Source organism: Pelodiscus sinensis, chromosome 10, assembly GCF_049634645.1.
Source record: "Pelodiscus sinensis isolate JC-2024 chromosome 10, ASM4963464v1, whole genome shotgun sequence".
Classification (NCBI taxonomy): domain Eukaryota; kingdom Metazoa; phylum Chordata; order Testudines; family Trionychidae; genus Pelodiscus; species Pelodiscus sinensis.
The window spans coordinates 52,739,173-52,765,051 of record NC_134720.1 but is presented as its reverse complement, the minus strand read 5'-3'; the positions used below and the strand labels follow the sequence as shown (position 1 = coordinate 52,765,051).

Sequence of the window (25,879 nt, the reverse complement as noted above, 5' to 3'; positions counted from 1 at the left end):
TGCCTAGTGACAGGCCTGCTGCAGATCCGGTGGATGGGGGGCAAGGGGGTGGCGAAGCTGCTTCTATGGGCACGAGCCAGAATTCGGGGGGGGGGGGGGGGGAGACCCGAGCTGCAAGGTAACAAAACTCAAATGAACAGCGGCGTGGGAAGTTGCCGCATGGAACGTTCTAGCCAAGAGGACGTAAGCAGGCGCCGGGCACGTCCCGCCACCCCTACGAGGCCCCTCTCCCGCCATACCTGCCGCCTTCAGCCCCCAGACGTCTTGCCAAAAGAAAGCACCGAAGGCAAATGAACCAGCCGCTCCCCCGGCCGCCTTTGCACGTCACCCACAAACGCGCCGGTGAAACAGTCGTGGCCAACGCTCACGAGAGTCGCAGTGGACTCTTGCCGGTCCGGATGGGGGGGAAGGGAGGAGCAAGAACCAAGCGGAGTTGACGCTAGCCTGCTCGTGCGGAAAGACAATCCCCGCGGTCACACGCTTACTCGTGCTCCCTTGGGGAAGGGGCTTGGGGGAGCACAAGTGTGTTCACTATACCAGCAGCCACGAGTGTGTAAACTCTCAGCGTTCACAAGCACATTGCGTAGATGGCTGGAGAGTACGAATGGGGGCTGCACACAGCTCCCTCTACGACCCTCCGAAACCTGCTTGGCTCAGACCTTCTCTTCCTTTGCTCTGCCCCCTCACTCCGCGCTGCTTCGCGGCCGAACACAAACCCCGGCAGAGCCAGCAGACCAAGCGCTGGGGAGAGAGGCGAGCACCTCCCTGGGTTAGCCACGGGCCTGTCCGAGCGCCGGCTGTAAACGGGGCTCCTGCCACAGCACGGACAGGCCCTGGTGCAAGCGCTTCCCCACACTCACCCACGTGGGGTCGCTCCCCTCCGCATCCTGCATCCGGACACAGTCCATGCTGATCTCGATTTTGTTGGTAGGGCCGTTGTCGGAGGCATCGTCCACGAAGTTCAAGTTGATCGGCTGAACCGAACAGATCGGCCTGGGAGGAATCAAGCAGAGGCGTTACAACAATGCTCTGACATCCCGCTCCGCCGAAGGCGAGAGCCTGGCTCCCATTCAGCATCGGGAGGGGCCAGAATTTCACCCGACCACCAGGTGTCTGCCAGCTTGTAGCACCGAGCGCCCCGGCGCCAGCATGGGCAACCTGCGGCCCATGGGCCACATGCAGCCCACCGGGGCTCTGTGGGGGCCCGCGAGACGTTTTGTTACTGTGGCCCACGCGCGGGGTTGCAAGAGTCTGTTGGTTTCCCCACCAGAGTTTCTAACGAAGACGTCAACGTGTAGTCGTCTGTATAATTAACCAACAGGCCCAGGGTGACCGGTTCATCTTGTCGACTACACGTGTTCCCGTCCCCCGCTGCCTCTGTATCAGAGGCAGCAAAGGGGGATGAGGGAAGCAGGAGCCGGTGCTGGGGGGAACCGGCTTAAAAACTGTTCCCCCCCCAGCACCAGCTCCACGGTGCCGCCTGAGTGCCCCCTCTACCCGCCCCCGGCGCTGCTGCCTCTCTCAAAAGCTCCCCCACCCCAGCCTTCCCTGGAAGGTTTCACTGATCTGCTTCATTGTCCTCCCCTCCCCATGTCGTGGGACCGAAGGCTCAGCCCTGAGGGGAAGGGACGTCTCATCCTTTACTCCCAAGCGGGCTGAGAGCAGCGCAGCGCCCAGGCGCGAGCAGCCGCGCTGTGCAGAGGAGAGGTGGATGGTGGACGTCACGCATGGGCTGCCTTTGAGGAGTCTGACGGGCGGGGCGGGGGAGCAGGGTGGGAGTCCGCCCAGGGCCCTGCGGTCAAGGGGTGAGGACTGGGGTGCGAGGCTGCCAAAGGGCGCTCTGGACAGTGGGGGAGGCGGAGGTCGCGGGGCCCAAAGGGAAATGACAGGGCATGGGGGAGGGGGTGAGAGGAACCTCAGGGGATGCAACAGGGGGAAAAGCTCACCCAGGGCCCCATTTTCCCTAATGCCAGCCCTACAAGGGCAGCTAGTCTGGGCCCCACCTCCACGCTGCTCAGCTTTCTGAGGGGCACAGAAAACATTTCCCACCCCCCCGGCCAGTGAAGCAAAAGCAGCCACGGCCTCGCCTTCTTGTATTCCTGCCCACGCTGTAAGAACTGAGGCAAGCACTGAACGGCAATAGCCCAGCCCCCCCCAACACCAGGGCGATGAGACCCCGCCTCAGGGCCCCAGTGCTGTTCTCTCCAGCTTCTCACACCACTCGGGTACCACACACCCCTCAGGTGCGTGCATGGCCTCATGACTAACACCTGTCCCGTGTCTGTTCTCTCATTCCCCCATGGGGTGGGGGGAGCGTGTCTAGACCGTCCACAGCCTCTCTCCCCGGACCATCAAAGGTGCCACTTGTGGAACGGACGTCTGCCCACCACCAACCGAACTGAGACCCCTTCAGTGGCCCCAGCAACCCCCAGTAACCATGAGTCAATATGGCCTTGGGCCAATTTCCTAGCACGCAGCTAGACACAAGGACTCCGAATCTCCCATTACTAATTCCCTGAGCCACCGGGCATCCCAGCCCCCGAATGTCTCTGCCGGCTGGGACTTACTGTTCCAGGAATTCCCAGATGTGCTGGAAAACCTCTGGACTCAGGAATTCTTTCGTCTGCGAGCTCTGGGACATGGTGGAGCGGTAGTAACTTTCTGTCCAGGAGAAATGGCCCGGAGTTTCCACAAACCTTATAATAAATAAGAAGTGATGTTGAGCCCGCGATTAAACCACGCAGAAACCTAGCCACACAAACTGCGGTGTGAGAAAAGGGAGACACGCTAGAGGCCCAGGACTTTCACGGCTGTACAAGCTGCATCCCCCAGTCCCCGGGATGTGTTCGGAGAGGAGAGAATTAGAGCATCCCTCGTGTTATGGCAGACACCCTGCCGGGCGCCCATGCAATCCTACACGAGAGGGAATCTTACAGCAGAACTTGATGTCATGCTGGCATGAATCTCCACAATCGTTTGCATGTAAGGAAGGCAGAGCTAGGAGTCAGGGATTCTGCTCCATCTCCAGCACTGACCTGCAGTGTAACCTTGGACAACCTTGCCTCGGTTTCCCTTCCTGCATCTGTCTGCCCTGTCTATTTATGTAAGCTCTTTGGCACAGCGGCAGCCTCTAACAGGTGTCTGCACAGAACCCTAGTACAACAGGGGCCTACAAGTGGCACTGTTCGGTAAATAATCAGTTGTTACGCTGCAGCTTCGATCTAGGGCCACACATGGCCATAACGTAACACAAGATCTAGGGGTCACTAAATGAAGTGACCAGGCAGCAGGTTTAAAACAAACCAAGGGACGCATTTTTGTCATGCAACACCCAGTCAATCTGTGGAACTCCTTGCCAGAGGATGTGGTCAACACCAGGACATTCGCAGGGTTCAAAAAAGAGCTAGATTAATTCCTGGAAGATAGGTCCATCAATACTTATTAGCCAGGCTGGGCAGGAATGGTGTCCGTCACCTCAGTTTGTCAGAGGCTGGAAATGGGTGACAGGAGAAGGATCACTTGATTCCCCATTCTAGGGCACCTGGCATTGGCTACTGTGGGTAGAAAGGACCTTTGATCTGACCCCGTCTGGCCGCTCTGATGGTGATTACATGTGCAGTGTTTCCATCTCTTCTTTCTTGTTGGAAAACAGAACCCCAAGCAAATTCCCTGGAATGGAAAACACCCCACAGGCAGAAAACGCAACTGGGAGCCAGCCCTGCAAATGCTTCGGCAGCCACCACTCCGGTGCCACACAGCGCCTTGACTGGCTTCTGTTCAGCAAGAGGCGCTCAGGCAAAGCCCCAAGGGAACCTGCTGAAGTTCTACAGCCAAAGCCATCACGCCCCCTAAGAACGACTGAGTGGCAGGAGACCACGCGGGGCCGGGCGGGTACCGAACGGGCTGCCATCTCCTTCGCTTTGCACTTTCGTCGCAGCTTTGGCCTCCCGTGGTCCAAGAGGGGACGGGATGAAGCACGTGCGCTTGGGAAAAAGCTGCCCCTTCGTGGGGTTAGATTTGCACAGATGCTTAAGGGGGGGTGCAAGAGGCGCTGTCCAGCAGGGACCCCTGGAGCTAAGAGCACATCTCTCTGCGGCGTGATGGACACAGCCAGGCTCTGGGGGGAGCGAGGGGAGGAAGACAAGGGCACTTATCCCTACACTCTAAGCAGCCTTGCTATGACTTAGCCCATCGCCACGGGCAGCCGGTAACGTAGGCAAGGAACCCAAAGTTGCCTACGCGACCCTGCCCCCAGGAAGGCTGTGGCTGCAGGCGAGGGCTAGAGTTGGCCACTGCCGCAGCACAGCAGCCCTGGGCCTCCAGGTGGCCAGCAAGGACAGGGCTGGAGGTGGGCAGGGCTTTGTTCCAGGGGCGGGGCCAAGGGCAGAAGGGGCGGGGCTTGCCCATGCCTATCACAGTGTGTGACTGCAGGACCCGGGGGCTTCAGGCAGGTCCAGGCCGGCCTATGCCAAGGGCTGTACCAACATGAGCAACAGTCCTCTGTGTCCTGCCCCACCTCCCCGCCCCCCCACTAACCACCCTGCATCTCCTCGACTGCTCCCCCCCGGGTGCCAGGTGTGCACCACTGTTGCTGGTGCCCAGAAGAGTCCAAATCCCCGACCCCCCTGGGCTCATGGGGGACGCAGGCGAGGTCACGCAGATCCTGCCTTCGCCGTGACCCATGGAGCCCCCAAGCGCCAGGGGCCCTTAGGCGCAGCTTGCAACAGGTGCACCTTGCCCTCACCTCCGGTCAACAGCCACGCCCAGCACCGCCCCCCCCCCTGCCACACCGGCTGCTCTGCGACCGGCCCACCTTTCGCCTCCAACCACCCTCACTGGCCTCCAAGAACCGCCCCCAGGGGGGCGACTGTCCAATCCCATCGGCTCCCGGGTCCCCACCAGAAAACCCCGCAGGCCAGCAAGAGCCCCTCCCCGGCCTTTCAGCAGCCTCCCTCAGCCCCAGCCTCCTTCTGCAAGCCACCGCTTGCCGAGTTCTCCAACTCACGCCCTGCCCCAGCCCCTCCCCGCCCAAAAAAACGCAGAGGCCACGTCCCTTGGGGGAGGGGGAGAAGGGAGCGGTGGGAAGAGGCAGGAACTGATAGTCCCCCTCCCCCCACAGCCCGCTGGTACTCCTGGGCCAGGCTGTAAAACCACTCTGGCCCGGGATGGCCCTAGACCAGGGTGGGCAACAATTTTTGATGAGGGGCCACTCCAAGATTTTGGAAAGTGGGCGAGGGCCGCGCGCTTCCGTGGTATTAATGGAGGAGGTGTGGGGTCTGGGATGGGGGTCGGGTGCAGAAGGCAGCTTGGGGTAAGAGACTGGAATCTGGGGGAGGGGGGGGGGGGAGTTGGGACCAGGCAGGCAGGTGTGACCTAGGGCAGGGGACTGGAGTGCAGGGGTTTGGGATGTGACCTAGGGTGGGAGGGGATTGTGATCTGGGGCAGGAGATGGGGGGAGCAGATCTGGGAAAGGATGTGGGTGCAAGAGGGGGCAGAGGGTTTGGGTATGTTGAGTGAGGGGAGTAAGGGGGCTGGGGTGCCAGGAGCAGGCTGTGGCCAAGAGACTTACCTGCCAGCTGCCAAACTAGCCCACCCGCCTGCAGAGCTTAAAACATTCCCAGCCAGCCAGCCTGGCCATGTGCTGCATGAACACCTGAGCCGACAGAGGGGGCGTGGTTCTTCTTAGCTGCCTGTTAGTCCAACAAGCAGCTCCCATTGGCTGGTTTTTGCCAGAACCCGGCCAATGGCAATGTGCTGGGGGCGGGGCGGCTCCTAAGACCCCCCCCCCCTTTCAAAACAGAAACAGAGCCCTGCAGCTGTGTTTCTGCCCGGAGGGAGCCTGCCTGGGGCATGTTCCCCAGGCCGCATGTTCCCCAGGCTTGCCCTAGACCACCAGAAATGTGGCCGTGATCTCTTGCCTCTCAATTCCAACGCAAAGCTTTTGAAACAAGCAAGCTCTGTATTCCCCTGCTCTGTCTGTGCGTGGCCCTGCCTCAGTTTCCCCATTTGCGCAACTACAACAGTCCCCTCCTCCTTCACCCTCACAGGGAGGGGTTGACTCATGAGCATCTGCCCAGCAGTCTAAAGAGGGAAGAGGTCACAGGACCAGTAAATCTGGCCCCTCACTCAGCTGGGAACTACAGCAACTGGCAGGTCACTTTTACTCGCCTACAACTTTCCAGAGCGCCCTGCTTCCAGTAACACTAAACTACAGAGGTTAGTGCGCTCCACGGAAAAGGTGACATGGAAAATAAAAGTCACAGTACATATGAGGGTGTTTTCCCTCCTCCCCAACCCAGAAAACCCCTAAATTTGGGATCTAACCCCTCTTGCCACCACCCCCTATCGCCTGCTAGGAGTTTGACCGACTCACTAGACAGAGGCTGCTCTTAGGAATGCACAAATTTGTAGTCCTGCCAAAAAAGCAGGGCATTCATTAACTCCAGCTATCTGGCCCCTCTCCGCATTTGAGGCCACCAATTTGCAACCACCTACATGTTTAAATCACGCAAGTCCCTCTGGCTCTCTGTGAGATGGTGGGCACAGCTAGCTACGCATGGAAGTGTTTCCAGGACTGGGCGCTTGGATTGCTGCTTCCAGGCACTAGAGTTTGATACTTTCACGCGGCACTTGGCACCCCAGAGCACGTGACATGACGTACAGTATTTAGTGAGCAAGACTGCAACCACCACCACGCCGAGGGCTTACTGCTGGGCATTACGCCCACACTATTGACTTGAAAGGGACTGAAACCTGGGAGCCAATGTTTGTTCAGCCGGGCCGTAAACTGACCATCTGTTAACTGGGTTCGCTTCGTTGACCGCTGCAGGGCAGACACCTGCAGGGTGACACAGCACGACTGTTTAAAAGGAACGTTGTATGGCAGGCAGCAGAGCATTATCCGGGCCAGCTACAGCCGACCAGGGAGTGGAGACCGTCACTAAGTTGTAATTTGGCTCGGACACTGGAGCCGCCAACTCAACTCTTATAAAAAGCTCCAGGGGATTTTCAGTGATCAGAAGAACCGTGGTTTTAGGTCTCATCTAAGAAGCAATCTCTCTCCATCAGTACTATTTCCCCTAGCACATTGCTTCCATACTGACTCAGCCGACTGACTCACCAGGGTCTGCTCGTGTTACTTGTGTGCCCCCCACCCCCAACCTTATTGATCTGGCACGGCCGGACAGAATCACAAGGCATCAGAGCTGCAAAGGCTTTTCACACAGGCCTCTTGAGACTCACCTTGAGAGCCTTGTGCGTACTGACTGCTTTCTGCTGCCTCTGCTAATTGCACAAGAATTACCCTCTGGTCCTCATGGGGCAGGCCTGTGGCCTATGCCCTGGGCAGGAAAACAACCTATGTGGCCAGGAAACTGGCAAGCCCCTTTTAACACCGGAGGACACTTTGCACTTCCAGAGCTGAGCTGGGCTTTGCAAATATTAACCCTTCCAGCAGGCAGGAACAACAACAAAACAGCTGATAAAGCGAGAAAACCATGGCAGCTCCTACAGACTTCCACTGGATTCCCAGCAGGTCTCACAAGCAAGCCTTAAGCAACTCGTTTGCCACCAGGCAAGTCATCTGCAGAGTCAAAGAACATCATCTCATCCCCCTAGAACTCTTCCCCCCTCTCCCTCCAGAGGGGAAAGGGGACACAAGGCTCAGCTAATTGGAAAGGACCTTGCAACCCCAGGGAAGGGCAACCGACCAGAAACTGCCTGCGGCCAGCCTGATACTCCTACCACAGGACACGTGCTCTTGTCTAAAAATCCCTACCCACAGGGTGCACAAAAGCCCATTTTACTCACACTGCTCGAAAGGAGAGAAACCTTCCTTCTGGGCCCACGCCGGCCCCAGAAAGCTAGGCCAGGGTCTGAGACAAGACACACCCAGCCTTAAAACCAGGTGCTGCCTATTTATACAGGAGAAGGGCTGGGGGCGGAGCTATGCCTTTAGCTCCGCCCCACAAGCAGCCGGAGCCCTTCTGCCTCTTGAGAGATGACCCTGAAAAACCCCAGGCCTGGCCCAGCAAGGGTTTCCTGGCTTTTCTCCCTGCAGGGCAAGCGGCAGGAATGAGCAGATCTGGCCTGCCATCAGGCTGGCAGTGGGGTTTCTAGTCGCTAGACCAGCCGGGAATAGGAAATTATACTGAAGTCCAAAGCTAGCTAAGCCTGACTGGTGTGTTTTTCAGCAGCCCTGCCCCGTTCATTAACTCCAGCATCTCTGGAAAAGCAGGGCTTTTTGCAGGGGCTGAGAATTTTGTCCCCATAATGCTCATACAAGTTGGACACACCCACGCACACACAGCTGCCTCCCTTCCCCATGGCCTGGGCTTCCCTTGTAACCCACCCACCTCGTGTGGGTCACTGCCCCAAGGGAGCTGTACAGCCTAAACCAAGAGCCAGTTGGCTTCATAGCTCATGGTGTAGTGGCTCTTATCCCAAGTTCAACAGGTCCCAGGTTTGAAGCTGCCTGGTGGTGGTTACACCAGCCCCTGTTCCCCCCCTCCCAGGCTCTGCTTGCAGCCATCTGAGTCCTGGTTGCAGGAGCTCTCTAGCACAGAAACGTTTGCCCAGACCAGAGAATCTATTTTCAGAGAGTTTCAACCTGTAGCATATGAACTCTTGACCCAAAACTGCCTTAATCCATGGCCTAGCAAATCCGCTGGAGAAGTCTCATGGGGATCAGGGATCTAATTTGCCCCAAGGATGGGCAAACAAGCTCACATCCCACCCTAACGCAAACCTTTCTTGGAGACTAGAACGCTTGGGTGTGTGCTCTTGCTTTTCCTCCTCTCCCCCCAAGCCACGTGGTTTTCTTTCTTCCAGTCCCCTCACTATTGCTTGGCTCCACATGGAGGGGCTCAGAGACATGAGAAAGGCTGCAGCATCTTATGACCCACAAAAGGGCCAGAAATCTGCTATCTAAAAAGCGTGCCCCTGCTTACAAATCAGGAGCCAGGCTTCTGAACCGGCCCCTATCTCGGGCAGCTTGCAAACCTGGGGTGACGTTGCCCTCCCAGCCTCTTGCCAGGGAGGGCAGCGGTTCCGCCATTTTTGCCGGCGGGGCACTGAGGTACGGCGGCAGCCATTTTGAAAAGTGACCAATCGTTTCGGAGGCCTGGCTAGAGACACCTTGGAGCCATGTTGGGCCTCCTGCAGATGATCGGGGCAGTCGGCCGGTGGGCTGGGAGACTGTTTGTTCATGTTGACCACTCACAGGCATGACCCCCGCCCCCGTGGCTCCCGGTGGCCACGGTTCACCATTCCTGGCAAATGGGAGCTGCAGGAAGCTGCGCCCCACGGCTCCCATTGGCTGGGAACGGCAAGGCTTTGCTAGGCCATGGCTTAAGGCAGCGGTCCCCAACGTGGTGCCCGCGGGCACCATGGCATCCGCCGGGGCATTTATGTGCACCCGCCGAATGATCTGGGCCAGCCCCGCCCCCGGCGCGCGGCACGTGTGGTGCTGGCCCCTGGCGCATGGGCAGCCCCTGCCCTGGGCACACAGCGCATGGGTGGCCCCTGCCCCGGGCGCACTGCACATGTGCGATGCCGGCCCCGGGTGTGCAGCACATGCGCGAGCCCGCCCCTGGGTGTGCAGCGTGTGAGCAGCTCTGCCCCCAGGCGCCCGGCAGCCCCGAAAGTTGGGGACCACTGGCTTAAGGCGTGGAAGACAAGGCAGTTTTGTGTCAAGAGTTCCTATGCTACAGGTTGAACCTCTCTAAACCACAACGCTCTGGTCTGGCAAATGTTCCTGGCCCTGAGAGCTGCCTGAGGATGCTCAACGTCAGCAAACTGTCTCGTGGCCAGCGAACAGAATACCCTGATTGGGCGTGTGCAACCCGTGGGCTTCAGGTTGCCCCCCTGCCTTCGAGGGCCCTGATTCAAAAAAGAACTAGATACATGCATGGAGGTTAGGTCCAGCAATGGTCGTCGGCCAGGATGGGCAGGAATGGTGCCCCTGGCCTCTGTTTGTCAGGGGCGGGAAATGGGCGACAGGGGAGGGATCAGCTGGTGATTCTCTGTTCTGTTCACTCCCTCTGGGACACCTGGCATCGGCCACTGTGGGCAGACAGGACATGGGGCTGGATGGGCCTTTGGTTTGACGCAGTGTGGCCGCTCTTATGTTCTTATTCTCAAGCAGTAGGTGCCCAGCACGGTCGGAAAAATCAGGCCCTTGTAAAGAATCTCAGATTAGGTACCCCCTTCATGCACAGAGGACAGGGCCCTGAGCCCACATGGCTCTCTGACTATTCAACCAGAGCAGCTGTCCATCCGCGCGCTCACCCCTTACGCCTCACCTAGCCCGGAACAGCCGCCTGGCCGGGTGACCCCGCAGGTTAACACATGAGCCTCCCACATGTGTTGGGAGCTGGGGTCCAGCCGGGAAGCAGCGGCTTTTGAAATCCATTCAAGACTGCGAAGAGGTACCAGATACCCCCCCAGCCGCAGGCAAAAGCCGCCTACCGAAGGCCCCAAATCGTGGCTGCCTCATATTTTTAGGTCTCGAAAGGGGAGGGGGCCTGTGTTCTCCTGCGCGTGCTGCGAAAGCTCGAGGAACTTGGCAGCGTGCGGCGCGCTGGAATTCCCCCGGCTCCGCATTTGAGCGCTGCAGTGATTTGTAGGCATCACTATTTAATGGAGCACACAGCTGTGCAAGGCGAGAAGGAGGCGGAGCGGGCAGCCTGAGACACGGGAGAGCGTCTGGCGAGCCGCATGAGCTGGAATTCCCCTAACGCTGTGGAACCTGCTCGCCCCCACAACACACGCCCATCAGGACACACGCTGGCAGAGCCAGGGATGGCCACCGGGGACCCAACAGGCATATCGCAATGGAGATGGGTCCGGGATAAAATGTCCCCCTGCAAGTGTAACCACACACCTAGGCTGTGTCTACACTGATCTTGCGCCAGAGCTATGCAAATGAGGCTAAGCGTGGAATATCGCTGAGCCTCATTTGCATATATAATGAGCCGCCATTTTTGCGGAAGAGGCTCTTGCGCAAGAAGGAGCTGTCTACACTGCCCCTTCTTGCGCACGAAAAACGCCCTTGTGCAAAACCGCTACGCTGATTATTTTCAGGAAGAAGGGCGTTGCACAAGAGGGTTTTTCTTGCTCAAGAAGGGGCAGTGTAGACAGCTCCTTCTTGCGCAAGAGCCTCTTCCGCAAAATGGCGGCTCATTATATATGCAAATGAGGCTCAGCGATAGTCCACGCTTAGCCTCATTTGCATAGCTCTGGCGCAAGATCAGTGTAGACACAGCCCTAGTGTGGTTCAGTCCCCATGCAGTGGCACCTAGACCACAGCAACAGATAAGAACATGGACAGAGAACATGTTCTCTACAGCATGGACAGAGAACCAGCTGGCTTTTAACTCAGAGGGTAGAGGTTCCTATACTAAACTCCCGAGATCCCGGGTTCAAATCTACCCAGTGGTGACTACACAAGCAGCCACCTGTCCCAACACCTGAGAAGACTCCACTCCATCATCCCCCATCACTAAGATGGGCCGGTATTAAACCCTTAGAGCCAAACGCTTCCATGTTGTGTGCAAGGCTAGAGATCTGGACCCTAACTCTGGCTTTTGCCCCTTCCTGAATCGCTCCCGCAAGGCCTCCTCTCTTTCTAAGCTCCCCGACAGGCTGCGGGATGGAGACCCATGTGAGGAAAACCAGCAACGACCCCCCACTCAGATCACATCTTATTTCTTTTGGATTGTTTCCCTGAATTTCAGCAGCTGGGCTCATGGAACGCCGACACAGATGGGTTTCTGCGGATTCCTGCCCCCGCAGCCATGGGCGTTATTAGCTAGCATACACTTACTTATTCTTACTCGGGGTTCCAGCCCACATAGTTTCAATCAGCAGCCAAACATCAGGGACCTGCTCCAAATACCTTCTCCCCTTCCCCCACCCTGCAGTCCTGGGCCTGGGACCTTGATTTCGTAAACACCCGCATGGTTATGGAGAAACTATCCTCAGCAGAGGGAGGTTTTCCAGGCAAACAAGGCCTACCCAGAGCACAAGCCACAGCTCTTCCGGTATTCCTGGGACCCTCGGGCCAGATTCGGTTTCCCCAGCTCCTCAGCTACCGTAGTCCCAGAAAACACACGGACAATGGCAAAGAAAAGAATCTCAGAGCTGGAGGAGCCCTCAGAAGTCATCGAGTCCGGCACCCTGCCCAAAGCAGGACCAACCCAACTCAACCATCCCAGCCAGGGCTGTGTCAAGTGGGGAATGAAACACCTCTAGGGATGGAGACTCCACCCCCTCCCTCGGGAACCCAGCCCAGCGCTTCCCCACCCGCCTAGGGAAAGAGTTTGCCCTAATCTCCAACCGAGACCTCCCCCACTGTAACTTGAGACCATTGCTCCTTGTTCTGCCACCTGCCCCCCCTGAGAACAGCCTCTCGCCAGCCTCTTTGCACCCCCCACCGCTTCAGGGAGTGGAAGGCTGCTCTCAAATCCCCCCTCACTCTGCTCTTCTGCAGACTCAACAAGCCCAAATCCCTCTGCCTCTCCTCGTAGGTCACGTGCTCCATCCCTGAATCATTGGACCTGGAGATGAGGAGAGATCAAACCAGACCAGACCTGGGGAATCAGGGCGAGGATGGACGCGATGGGCTGCAAATCTGGTTGTGCCCCAGGGAAGAGCACAGAAGGGCAGCCACGCAAGCAAAGGCCTATGCTCACACAGGAGGGTGACCATGCGCAGCCTAGGCTAGGCGCTAGAGACCCTTCCTGGAACGCTGAGCACTCCAAATGACCGCCTGGTTTCTGGTAGCAACCTCTTGAACAGTGCGCCTTGATTTCTTTCTGACATGCCTTTTTCTGAGTGAGTAGAAAACGTTTCGTTCGCCTGTTGTGATCAGCCAGGGTATTTTTCTGCAAAGAAGAACGTGACTGTACCTCCTTCCTCTTCATGCCACCGCCTTAGGGCTCATTACGTGGTACTGACCAAGGCCACAGGATGGTCACTGGATCGGAGTGAACAGCGAGGGCTGATAGCAAGGAATCCCATCCCGGCAGGTGGAACGGAAGAGCACCAGGAAACCATGGAGGTCTGGGACTTCTGCCCTTCATGTTTCATCATAATCTCCCTGACAGCTGTCACTCATGACCTCCCGTTTGGCACTCTGGGCACTTGGTTAGAGGTCATGCTGCCTAGTGGATAGAGCACTGGCCTATGGCTCACAAGACCAGGGGTCTAACAGCAGCTCTGCCCCTGGCCTGCTGGGTGATGTCAGAGAAGTCATGGCTCTGTGCCTCAGTTTCCCCATTTGTAGACCGACGCTAAGGAAATTTGTCAAGTGCTTGGATGAGAAGTGCTATAGAAAAGCTTGGTTTCAGAACCACAGTACTATCAGCTAAACCTCACAGAGAAAGGTTTCAGCTGTAGGTTATAAAAGAAAACGCTCGCCCCCACTCTGTGATTAATGAAAATAACTTTTTTTTTCAATATTGACATTTAAATAATTGCCTCCCCCAACACATACACACTTTTCTGATGGAGCCTGCCCCGGGGTGTGTTGTGGAGCTGTTTCATCATGCTGTCCTACTGTAGATGGGGAGAGCTGTAAATACAGGTGTCTCTCACTTGACACAGGAAGAGCTCTTCTCTGCACAACATTCTTGGCAACAAAATCTCCAGGTTAAAGGAAAATTCAAATTCGATGCGTAAAATAAGATCCTGGGGGGTTTTAGCACCTTTTCCCTCCTCCCGCCTCTTTCAAATATTTGGTTTGAAATTCTCCCTCCCATAGCAGAACAAAAGTGCAAAGAGCAGCATTTTCACAAACCCCTCGGTCTCAGTCCCATTTTCAGAAGTCACCCTGGACACCTGTCTTTCAGTGGAACTTAGCCACCAAAGCACATAGAGGGCTCTGAAAAAGGGATTTAGACTCCCACGTTATGTAAGTGCTTCTAAAACTCCCACCCAAAATGTGCCCCAAAATAGCAGAAAAAACCCCCCACCACTGGAAACTCGCATTCGATCTGAATCTACTTATGCCCTAAATTTGCATAGTGAAATGTTTGTCCAGTGATATCTGGAACTTGGTCATCAGTTTTTTCCTCTTTTAAAGCAGTCCACACTTAATTGCCCACAGTTTTTCCTGATCAAATAGGAGAGGAGTGTCCTTCAGCATCACAAAATCACTGAACTTGTGTTTCAGAACTCTTTGCTTTATAACTATTTATTCATAGCTTTCTAGACCATTCATCAGCTTAATGCCTGACCATTCGTGGATACAGGGGCTTAGCTGAAATTGATTATAAATGTAACATGAACAAAAATCTACGAGGGCTTCTCTGTGGGCATGTCTACACTAGGAAACTATTTAAACTAAAATCGATTCAATAACTCCCAAAATGACAAAATCAAAATAGCCTGGCCTCAATACAGGGAATCCTTTTGAAATGAGGCTGAAGCAGGATCCGCTAATGTGCATGCACTACCTCGGACTTAGAACTCCAGGAAGCACTGGGGAGTAATTAGTCTAAATTACTCTGGGGAGTTGTTATTTTGAAATAGCGGCACCGTAGCATCCCACTACCACTATTCTGAAATACAGTAGAGTCCAGATTATCCGACCTTTGGTAATCTGACATTCCACTGTATCTGACCCTGCAGCTCCTGGGGACGAAGCGGCGCCGGCGGGCGTGGCTCCAGGAAAGCGATGGGGCAGTGAGCAGGGCCATCTTCCTGGCCCGCACCTGGGAGCTGCAGGGAGGGAAGGAGCAGGACCAGGCAGGGATGGGGAACCAAGCAGCACCGGCTACAGTAGAGTCCCTATCATCCAACATTTTCGGTAATCCAACCACCCGTCGGTCCCGTTTAGGTCGGATAACCAGGACTCTGCTGTATCTACTTTGGAATTAGTGTTATTCCCCGAGGAAAGCAGGAGCACAGATTTCAAAATAAACTGCCCGTTATGTCAAAATAATGGGCTTGGTCGTGTGGACGCTCCGCTTGTTGTTTCAAAAGCAGGGGGTGTTATTTCAAAATAACTCCCTAGTGAAGACCAGGGCTTACTGCGTTAGTCTACAGGATCTTAGGGTGTGTCTACACAGCACCCGAAACTCAAAATAGATTCGACCTAAGCGGAGCTATTTTGAAAGAAAGCCCTAGTGGAGACCAGGACTGTGATAGCCGGAGACAACACTCCCTTGTGGTCTGTGTCCTTCTAAGGGCGGTTTGAACATAAGAATGGCCAAACTGGGTCAGACCAAAGGTCCATCTAGCCCACTAGCCTGTCTGCCGACAGTGGCCAGCACCAGGTGCCCCGGAGGGGGTGGACCAAAGACAATCATCAAACAATTTGTCTCCTGCCATCCCTCTCCAGCCTCTGACAAACAGGCCAGGGACACCATTTTATCCCCTGGCTAATAGCCTTTTATGGACCTAACCTCCATGAAATTATCTAGCTTCTCTTTAAACTCTATTATAGTCCTAGCCTTCACAGCCTCCTCTGGCAAGGAGTTCCACAGGTTGACTACACGCTGTGTGAAGAAGAACTTTCTTTTATTAGTTTTAAACCTGCTGCCCATTCATTTCATTTGGTGTCCTCTAGTTCTTCTATTTAATAAATAACTTTTCTTTATCGGCCGTCTCCCCACCACCAATGATTTTATAGACCTCTATCATATCCCCCCTCAGTCTCCTCTTTTCTAAACTGAAAAGTCCCAATCTCTTTAACCTCTCCACATGTGGGACCCATTCCAAACCCCTAATCATTTTAGTTGCCCTTTTCTGAACCCTTTCCAAGGCCAAAATATCTTTTTTGAGGTAAGGAGACCACATCTGTACACAGTATTCAAGATGCGAGCGTACCATAGTTTTATACAGGGGCAGTAAGATATTCTGGGTCTTATTTTCTATCCCTTTTTAATAATTCCTTAATAATTTGGATGCTGATCCTGGTTCAAGGAGTGCAGTTTGGGTCCCAGGGCTAATCTTTTCAACTACAGCTTCAACTTTCCCACTTCTCCTCATCTGAGGAAGCGGATTTTACCCACGCAAACTCCTGATTTTACATATTTTTGTTAGTCTCTAAGTTGCCACAGGAAAACTCATTATTTTCAACTACAGTTCCTAAGAAGGCACTGAAATCCAGAGCCAAGCATCTGAATAAATGGCCAAAATTTCAGGGGCGCTAAGAACACAACCATTTCCTACATTCCTACTTGCCTGAATAGGGTACCCAGTTGAGGACAGTTTGGCTAAAGTTTTGAAAGCTTTGCCTATAGAGCAAAGGGATAAAAACCCAGTTATCAGACCATCCCGTGTCCCTACAATTTCTTTGGGGGGCACACGTTAACAGTAAGGATATAAGTCCCCATGAGCTATGCAGGGGTTCCCCAAACAACAGAAGCTTCAAAGCCCCATGGCCATCTTTTTGTTCTACGTTTCTAAAGCATGTCACTTGGGAGGGTCTTGATTCACAAGTAGGCTCCTAGAAGCTATGGCTCTACAAAGCCATGGCTATCTAGGTGGGATCTAGGGGTCATAGTGGACCTCAAGCTAAATATGAGTCAACAATGTGACGCTGTTGCAAAAAAAGCCAACAAGATTTGGGGATGCATTAACAGGAGTATTGTGAGCAAGACACGAGGAGTCATTCTTCTGCTTTACTCTGCACTGATTAAGCCTAAGTTGGAGTATTGTGTCCAGTTCTGGGCACCGCATTTCAAGAAGGATGTGGAGAAATTGGAGAAGGTCCAAACAAAAATGATGAAAGGTCTAGAGAACATGACCTATGAAGGAAGACTGAAATAATTAGACTTGTTTAGTTTGGAAAAGAGAAGATTTGGGGTGTGTCTAGATTACAAGGTTTTTTTTGAAAAAAAGTGGCCTTTTTTCGAAAAAACTTCCCCTGCGTCTAGTCTGCTGCTGCGTTCTTTCAAAAGGGAATCAAAAGAACGCGGCAGTTTTTTTCGACCGTGAAAACCTCGTTTTACGAGGAATAATGCCTTTTCTTGAAAGTGCTCTTTAGAAAAAAGGCGCTATATAATGCAAACTGTGCTTTTTCAAAAGAGAGCATCCAGACTGCCTGGGTGGTCTCTTTCGAAAAAGTAGCTTGCTTTTTCAAAAGTACTGGTTGTAGTCTAGACACTCTTTTTCGAAAGAGGCTGATAGTCTAGACGTAGCCTGAGAGAGGACATGATAGTGGTTTTTAAGTACCTAAAAGGGCGTTAGGAGGAGGGAGAAAAATTGTTCTCCTTGGCCTCTGATGCTAAGACAAGAAGCAATGGGCTTAAATTGCAGCGAGGGAAGTTTTAGGTTGGACATTAGGAAAAACTGCCTGCCTGTCAGGGTGGGTAAGCACTGGAATAGGGAGGTTGTGGAATATCACTGGAGCTATTTAAGAGCAGGTTGGACAGGTATCTATCAAGGATGATCTAGATGGTGTTTGGTCCTGTCATGAGGGCCGGGGCTGGACTTGATGACCTCTCGAGGTCCCTTCTAGTTCCCGTGTTCTATGATTCGATGACATTTGTTTAAGCCACAATATATTTGTCTGTTTTAGTTAGGTTTAGCCTCCACCTGGAAATTACAGTGGCAATGAGCCAATTCCTCACGTTTACTCTGGGCTAACTCATGCAAAACTCTTAAGCCCCCTGAGAGTGCTGGATTTGGACCTAGCTCTGCAATGCACCCGTGGTGTGGGGGTGCCTTGGTAACACCCACAAGCATGGAATAAAGAGGGTTGTAAATTAAGTCCAGAGCCAGTGCAATCTCACAGTCTGCTCACATATGGGGCATAAAAGTCAGCCCGTCCAGGTGATCAATCCAACAATTGCTTAGACCGTATTGTCACTTCATATAGAATCATAGAACACTAGGACTGGAAGGGACCTCGAGGGGTCATTGAGTCCAGTCCTCTGCCCTCATGGCAGGACCAAATACTGTCTAGACCATCCCTGATAGACATTTATCCAACCTGCTCTTCAATATCTCCAGAGATGGGGATTCCACAACCTCCCTGGGCAATTTATTCCAGTGTTTGACCATCCTGATAGTTAGGAACTTTTTCCTAATGTCCAACCTAAACCTCCCTTGCTGCAGTTTAAGCCCATGGCTTCTTGTTCTATCCCCAGAGGCCAAGGTGAATAAGTTTTCTCCCTCCTCCTTATGACACCCTTTTAGATACCTGAAAACGGCTCTCCTGTCACCCCTCAATCTTCTCTTTTCTAAACTAAACAAACCCAATTCTTTCAGCCTTCCCTCATAGGTCATATTCTCTAGACCTTTAATCATTCTCGTTGCTCTTCTCTGGACCCTCTCCAATTTCTCCACATCTTTCCTGAAATGTGGTGCCCAGAACTGGACACAATACTCCAATTGAGGCCTAACCAGCGCAGAGTAGAGCGGAAGAATGACTTCTCGAGTCTTGCTCACAACACACCTGTTAATGCAAGCAAACTCAGCCCAGTAGGAAATGGGACTTACCCACCTAGACATGGAGCTCTGCCCTCATTGAAACCCAAGTGCGTGAGTTTGCATTGCTGACTCTCTTTATTAGTAATAAATTAACTAATACTAGACCCTGCTAAAACTTTAACTGGTGCTTGGCACAAGTCCCTAATGGGTCCTAAATCTAACCATGTCCCTGCAGACTGGAAGGAAATACTGCTGGCCACACACGAGGCGAGTCATGGAGCAGCCATGAATGTACCTAAACTGTCTTCTTCAGCTGCAAGGACTCGGGGTCCCTTCCTGTTTGCCTGCCGGTGAGTCATGACCCAGCGCTCGCAGAGCAGAGCAGAGCAGACAAGCTAAACATTCTGCTGCAAGCAAGAGCCTCCGCCCAGAACCTTGCTGCAAACAGAGATCTCAAGAGAGCACCGCAGAAGTACGTACCAGCGCTGCCTTGCCAAGCCAAGGCAGGTGGCTTGACTCACACCCACTCGGCTGGATTCTCAAGAGCTCAGAGCCAGATTTTTCAATGCCCGACACTCCCAAGAGGTTTTAACATGAACTCAGTGCCTCTTTCGGTACCTCAATAAAGGACAGATTTTCAGAAACACCCAACAGCTCCCGTCGAGACAAACGAGCCCCAATGTTACTGACCACCATGTGGCATTGTTGCCCAATATGGACGTTTTATTTGTATTATTTATTAGTATTATTTTCTGGAAGCCCTGGAATCGATCAGCCATTTTCTAGGTAGCCCAACAAACTGTCACTACACCACAGCTCTAAGAAAATTAGTTAGAATCCCAGAATCCTAGGGCTGGAAAAGACCTCAGGAGTCATCAAATCCAGTTCCCTGCCCAAAGCAGGACCAACCCAACTAAACCATCCCAGCCAGGACTTTGTCAAGCCGAGACTTAAACACCTCTAGGGATGGAGATTCCACCCCCTCCCTAGGGAACCCATCCCAGTGCTTCCCCACCCTCCTAGGAAAAGGGTTTATTTTCCGCAAGATTCCTGTCTAGACTGGCGCTTTTTTCCAGCAAAGCCGGAAAAAAGTGGCAGCCATGTTCATGCAAATGCCGCAGGGAAAATTTAAATCCCTGGGGCATTTGCAATTCCGACTGGTCTCATTAGCATCCCTTTTCCGGAAAAGGGTGCCAATGTAGACACAGCCTAGTGGTTTTCAACAGATAGCATCTACACTGAATGGACGTGCTCTCGCATGTAAGCTGTGATTACTATGGGTGGAACGGCCACCAGGGCACCTGTGCTTTTTCCTCTTTCCTCTTCTTTCGAAAGAACTCCCCCTTCATCCACACATGCCTTTTTCTGAAAGAGCTCTTTAGGAAAAGGGCTTCTTCCTCATAGAAAGAGGTTTACCAATGTGGGAAAAACCCCTCAGTTCTTTTGGGGGATTTTCCGAAAAAACCCCCCGCGATTGCAGTGTGGACATAAGTGAAGTTTTTTCAGAAAAATGGCTGTTTTTCCGAATAAAACTCTGCAGTGCAGACATATCCTAAATTTTTATGGGTCTCTAAGGTGCCACAGGTCTGCTAGTTGTTTTTAAATAGTGATAGGGATGCAGCCGTGTTAGTCTGGTCTAGTTGAAACAAAAGACAGGACTATGCAGCACTTTAAAGACTAACAAGATGGTTTATTAGGTGATGAGCTTTCGTGGGCCAGACCCACTTCCTCAGATCAATTTGTGGACGTTGTTTTTAAAGTTACAGACCAACATGGCTACCCCTCTGAGACCTGTAAACAGCACAGCTACCTCATAACATCTCTAAAATACAGTGGGCAACTTTTGGGCTGTCTTGTATGTATTCAACATCGGGTGGAATCAATGCAAAATAGGACCCTGGATATTCTTTTGACTGGAACACCCCTGCTTTCTAAAGAGCTGTCACATTCATTTCCCTCAGAATAATGGCATGCACAACTATTTTAAAGCTCCAATTAAAATCCCAAGGAATAATCTTTCAGTGCCTCTGGGCAAAACTTTAACTCAGCGTCAACCAGCAACCTGCCGATGCGTCTTTAATAATGGATTGCACCAGAGAGTGGAATTGGTGCACGCAGAAGCAGCCGGCAAGCCTTTAAGGAGATGCAAAGACCTCTGCTACGCAGCGGTGTTCTGTGAGTGCAGAATGGTTTTGCTGCAAAATTCATCCATTGACAAAAGAAAGACTGTCAAATGGGCTAGATTTTTGTTGATGCCTAGAAGAGTTTAAACTTTGCAACAATTATGTTGCTTATGAAACCTTTGGAGCAACAGGAATTAGGAAACATTTACAAAAATCCCACTACACTTTCTGGCTGCAGTGATATTAACTTAACTTTTCTTCCAGGCACTGTTCTATTGCAACCTGGGTCCCTGCAGCTCTTTAAAAAGCTCTCTGTTAGTTTTTGCCACAGCTTTGCCAGCTCTTGCCAGAGGTGTGCACCACGGCACCCCTGCTTCCTGGGCTAGTCTCAAAAGGATCTGGCCATGCCCAAACCCACAAGGACAGGTTTTGTGTCTACTTTGCACATCCCAATTGTGCATCGATTTCAAGAGCCTAGATTTGCAAACCTGACAGGTTGGAAGAGGCCAGGCTAAAAAGCCAAACTTTCAGGGGCTTTTCTGAACAAAGCCCCAGCCATTTTTAAGCGTGCCTGGCATGAGGGTTGACGCTTTTTTGTGAGTGTAGCAGTCGTCCGATGGCAGCACCTACGGCAGACTGTTGAACCCAGTAATAGAGATGGAGCCATGTTAGTCTGGTCTTGCTGAAACAAAAAATAGGACTATGCAGCACTTTAAAGACTAACAAGATGGTTTATTAGGTGATGAGCTTTCGTGGGCCAGACCCACTTCCTCAGATCAAATTGTGGAAGAAAATATGGTCATGCCAATTTTCTTCCACAATTTGATCTGAGGAAGTGGGTCTGGCCCACAAAAAGCTCATCACCTAATAAACCATCTTGTTAGTCTTTAAAGTGCTACATAGTCCTGTCTTTTGTTGAAGCCAGTGCACTTTGAAGCCTTTATTCCACCCATCAACATTCCTCAGCTTTCCTTCATCTCTCTCTCCCTCTCTCTCCCACCCACCCACACACCACAAGGCAGAACAGGAAACTCTTTATCATACCTAGCATAAAGACAATTCAGACAAACGCATCTGATCTTCAGCAAGATAGCCACGTCCTGTGAAACTGACTCACACAATTAACACTGAAGCAAAATGCAGGACAATGTAGCACTTTAAAGACTAACAAGATGGTTTATTAGATGATGAGCTTTCCTGGGTTAGTCTTTAAAGTGCTACATTGTCCTGCATTTTGCTTCAGCTACCCCAGACTAACACAGCTACATTTCTATCACAATTAACACTGCGGTTCCAGCAGGGGAGACCAGTGACATAGGAAAGAGAGGAGAAAGAGAAGAACAAGGCCCCAAAGTGAAACCTCAAGTCAAATGATAACAGTGTCTGGCTCCAATCAGGATAAACTGGGCGGTTACTGCTGGTTTTAAAAAAAAACCCAGGAAAATGTGGATAAAAAAGAGCAAGGATCAGCTACTGTGGACTAGAGACCGATGGAATAGTCATGCCAAAGAAAAGAGGGTTAAGGAAGAGGAATCCTATTTGCAACAAAATCCACACCCAATTAAATAATTGGGTGTACTGGGGCTGGGAGAGTCACACATACTCCAATGTGTGTAGTGTAAATGTAATTTCTCAAAAAGCGTGAGATGGGGGCAATCACAGAAGACCCCTTGGGCTTGTTCTCCGGTGTGCCGATGAAGCCACTGGGGTCTGCCTTCCTGCCCTCTGGGGCGCCCCACCACCTCTCCTGCTGGGCCAGAAGCTCGGGTCTCCCCCAGCCCAGGCATAGAGTTGGGGTCACCGGCCCCCTGCAGAGCAACACAGCCTCTGAACCAGCTCAGCTCTGGCAGGGCGCGGCTGTAAAGCCATTGACAGCACCCAAGAACCCAACCCCCAAAAGCCACCAACACCCCAAATAAACTCTGTGTAAGTTTGACACACGGAAAGCTCATAAGTTCACCCTCTTTATCAATGCAAGAGAGATGCGCTGTGGTTACTCCTCCTCGGTAACGTTCATTTACACTGGCCTTGCTAATAAACAAAAGAGTTTGCAGCAAGTATAAAAAGTAGGATTTAAGTAATAGCAGGTGAAAAGGGACAGATCAAAGTATATTACTAAATTAAAATAAACCAAGCATGCCAGCGAACCCTAATGCACTAAGAAACTTGTTACATGCACATTTTTACTTGACAGTTGTTCTAATCATCCTTTTCACACGCTAAATAGCTGTTAGGCCACAGAAAATTGGGCCTAGGGCGGTTATGCTAAGACAGACAGAGAAGAGTCCAGCAAAGGGTTCTGGGTAGGCCCTGAACAAAATTTGAGACATGAGTTGAGCAAGGGCATGAGATAAGCGAACAGCTGCCTTCTTCTACTTGCTGAGCTGAACAGCTTGCTTAAGGAACGGATAAGAAAACTCCCTGTCTCCTCGTTGTCTGGTACTTGCCTTCTGTCTTAATAAGAAAGTTGCTAATGTATCAAGGCCATAGCAAGGTGTGCATACATGCTAGAAGTTTCTAACTAACAAAGGGGGATGGGTTGCTTAAGTGAATAGTCTATGATGCGACGGAACTGTCTATTTAACCCCACTTGCTATAGAAATCATGGGGCTGGTCCTCAGTGGAGATGGGCCGCTCTCTATTGTTGTGTGCATTCTTCAATACAGAGCTTGTGGTTGGACCTTGCTGGTGTTGCCTGTCTCTTTGCGGTCAGACAATGAACTGAAGCCGTCTGGGTTAGAGTCCCCAACAGCCTCCCTGCTTGAGCCCAATTCTTCCCCTTGTTCAGTCTTTGAAGTTTCCAACAGGCATCTTAGGTGGTAAGTGGCTCATGCAGGATGTATCTACAAAGCAAAGTTATTTCGGAGTAACGGCCGCTATTCTGAAACTATAGGAGGGTATGTCTACACTTGCATGAGGAGTAACAGTTAATTCGAGGGGAGGGTTTTGGATCGGACTACCGCGTCTACATGCGGCGAGTTAATTCGGGCGACCAGCTTTTTAAAATGGCGACTGGCCGCGAATATGCTAATCATACGCAGGAGATTTAAATCCCGCGCTTCATTAGCAACTTCAGTATGTGTCATTTGCCTCCCTAGTTCGAACTAGGGGGCAAGTGTAGACATACCCGGAGGGTCTACACAGCAATTCCGTTATTTCGAAATAATTTCGAAATAACGGGAGGCTTATTCTGGCTTCTGTAAATCTCATTCTACAAAGAATAACGCCTGTTCCAAAATAGCTCTTTTGAAATAAGGCCTGTGTAGATGCTCCTCTGCTGCTATTTCAAGATAGCCCCTCCCCAGGGCCGTTCTAAGTTATCCCTCCCGGGGCGCTACATTGAGGTACCACGTCTACATTAGGAGCCGGCCTCGGACTAGTTTTGAGGCTTCCTTGCAATGTAGACGTGCAATTTCGAAAGAAGCTATTTCGGAAGAACTAATAACTGTGCCGAGTAGCCATAGCCACAGATTGCTAGCCCTAGTGCCTGACGGGCATGTGCTTAGGCACAGCCTCAGCCCACGTTTCCTCGGGAGACCACGGAGGATGAACTCCCCTCCCCCTGCAGACCAAGGTCTGCACATTGGCAGGACCCTGTGGGAGATGCTTATACGTCATGTGCCAACACCCCGGTGCATTGGCCAAGTACAATTGGTTTCCGGGGCCCTCTGGTCTAGAGATATAAAGGGTTGACCAGTTAACCAGATAACCCATTAACCAGAGGCTTAGCCCAGCTGGAGCAGCCCCCGCCCGCTCCGGGCTATCCAGGCCCCGGTTAAACAATTAAAATGATGTCGTTTAACTGGTTGACATTTTGAAGGGTATTTACATCCCGCCTCTGGTCAGGCCCTTTCGCAAACACTAAACTCCGACAAAAGCCTCAAGAGAAACAATCCCGCTACCGCAAAATAGCCACATGTCAGGCTCCCTTCTGCCTCCTCCTCCTCCTGCTATAACCTGGGACTGCAGCACTCTCATGGGCGTGCCACAAGGCAGGGAGCCATGGGATGGGCCTAGCCGAGTGCACGCAGCAGCGATTAACTCCCCCACACCTTGGCCTCGCCCACACTGAGCTCAGGGCAAAACCCAGCCTGGATTATCTGAAGGCAGCTTCTTCCCAATGTATCCAAAGGAAAACACCATAGAAGAGTGTTTCTCGACTCCTTTGATACCAGGCACATCGGCACCAAGTCTTCGGGGAAAAATGAGCGTGTGCTCAGCAGCGCACCAATTTTTTCCATCCATGTGCGGACTAAATTTTGTTCTGTGCACCAAATCACATGTGCATGTGCACCACCAATAGAAACACACGCTGTCGGCTCTGGGTGCTCTTCTAATCCACTGGGCGGCATTGGAATCTCACCTGTGCGGCCGCCCACGCGCGCAGCTTACTGGGAACACTGGTGTTCAGCACCCACCGGCAGCCAGCCTCTCCTCTGCCTCCCTCTCCCACCGCTGGGAGCCCCACTGATCTACTCCTCCCCCATCCTGCCTGGCTTCCCGAACGCTGCGAACAGCTGATTCGCAGCATTCAGGAAGCACTGGGAGGGCAGGGGAGGAGCAGGGATGGGGTGCACTTGGGGGGAGGAAGAGGTGGGGCAGGAGGAGGGATGAGGGAAAGAGGCTGGAATGGGAATAGGACAGGGGCGGGGTTCCGGGGCATGTGGAATGGGACAGGGTGGAGCTAAGGCAGGGCAGGGTCTTGGGGGAAGAGGTACAGTGGGGTAGGGGGGCGGTCGAGTGCCCCCTGGCTGGAGGGGAAGTCAGCGCCCGTGGGGCCAGCTTGCTGCCTTCCCACACTGTGTCCTGGGGATCCCTGGGGCCGGGCGTGGAGAACCACTGCCCTACACAATTCCCACCTCCCACCCCGAGCGGGCCGTGGGGACCTCAGGCTCTCCCAGGATTCCTCCCCCGCACGTCTTCGGCTCTGTCCGCACGAGTGCCTGACGTGCTGCAGATTGCACGCTGGTGAGGCTGCTGGAGGCCGGCGCGCTGGACAGCAGGTGCGGGGCTGTCGTTATCCCGGGTCACACCAGGCAGGCATTCTCTAAATTCAGGGTCCGAGGGACAGGCTGGCGGGATGACATCATGCCCTAGGACAAAGCGGGACCCTCACCATGAAGGAGGCAGAGTGGGTAAAATTATGCTGGCCACATGTGGTACGTGGACTCCGGGTATTCAGCCTCGGATGTACAATCGTAGACAAGAGGAGTACAATCCCCAGACATGGAGCGTCACACATACGGCTCTTTATTAGCCCAGGAATGCTCACATTTGAAGCTGAGCCAGGTAGGACTTTCTGGGGCCCGTAGACCCCTGCTTTTCAGAAGTTAGCCGTGGGGTTTCATTACACCAATTCCTGGCTCCATCAATTG

General features: G+C 52.7%; 1 protein-coding gene across 12 annotated transcripts in view; it reads right to left on the bottom strand.

Moving 5' to 3' along the window:
- The window catches only part of TP63 (tumor protein p63), a 185,304-nt gene that overhangs the window by 118,497 nt on the left and 40,928 nt on the right, over positions 1-25,879 (bottom strand). For 11 of the 12 annotated variants that reach the window (XM_075938250.1, XM_075938253.1, XM_075938252.1 and 8 more), the window contains exons 2-3: positions 2,568-2,696; positions 861-993 (exon numbers count right to left, since the gene is read on the bottom strand). In XM_075938250.1, coding sequence (XP_075794365.1) covers positions 861-993; positions 2,568-2,696 — 262 coding nt within the window. Of the gene's footprint in view, positions 1-860; positions 994-2,567; positions 2,697-7,809; positions 7,957-25,879 lie in introns of those variants that run through there. The other variant, XM_075938260.1, reaches the window with a different exon arrangement.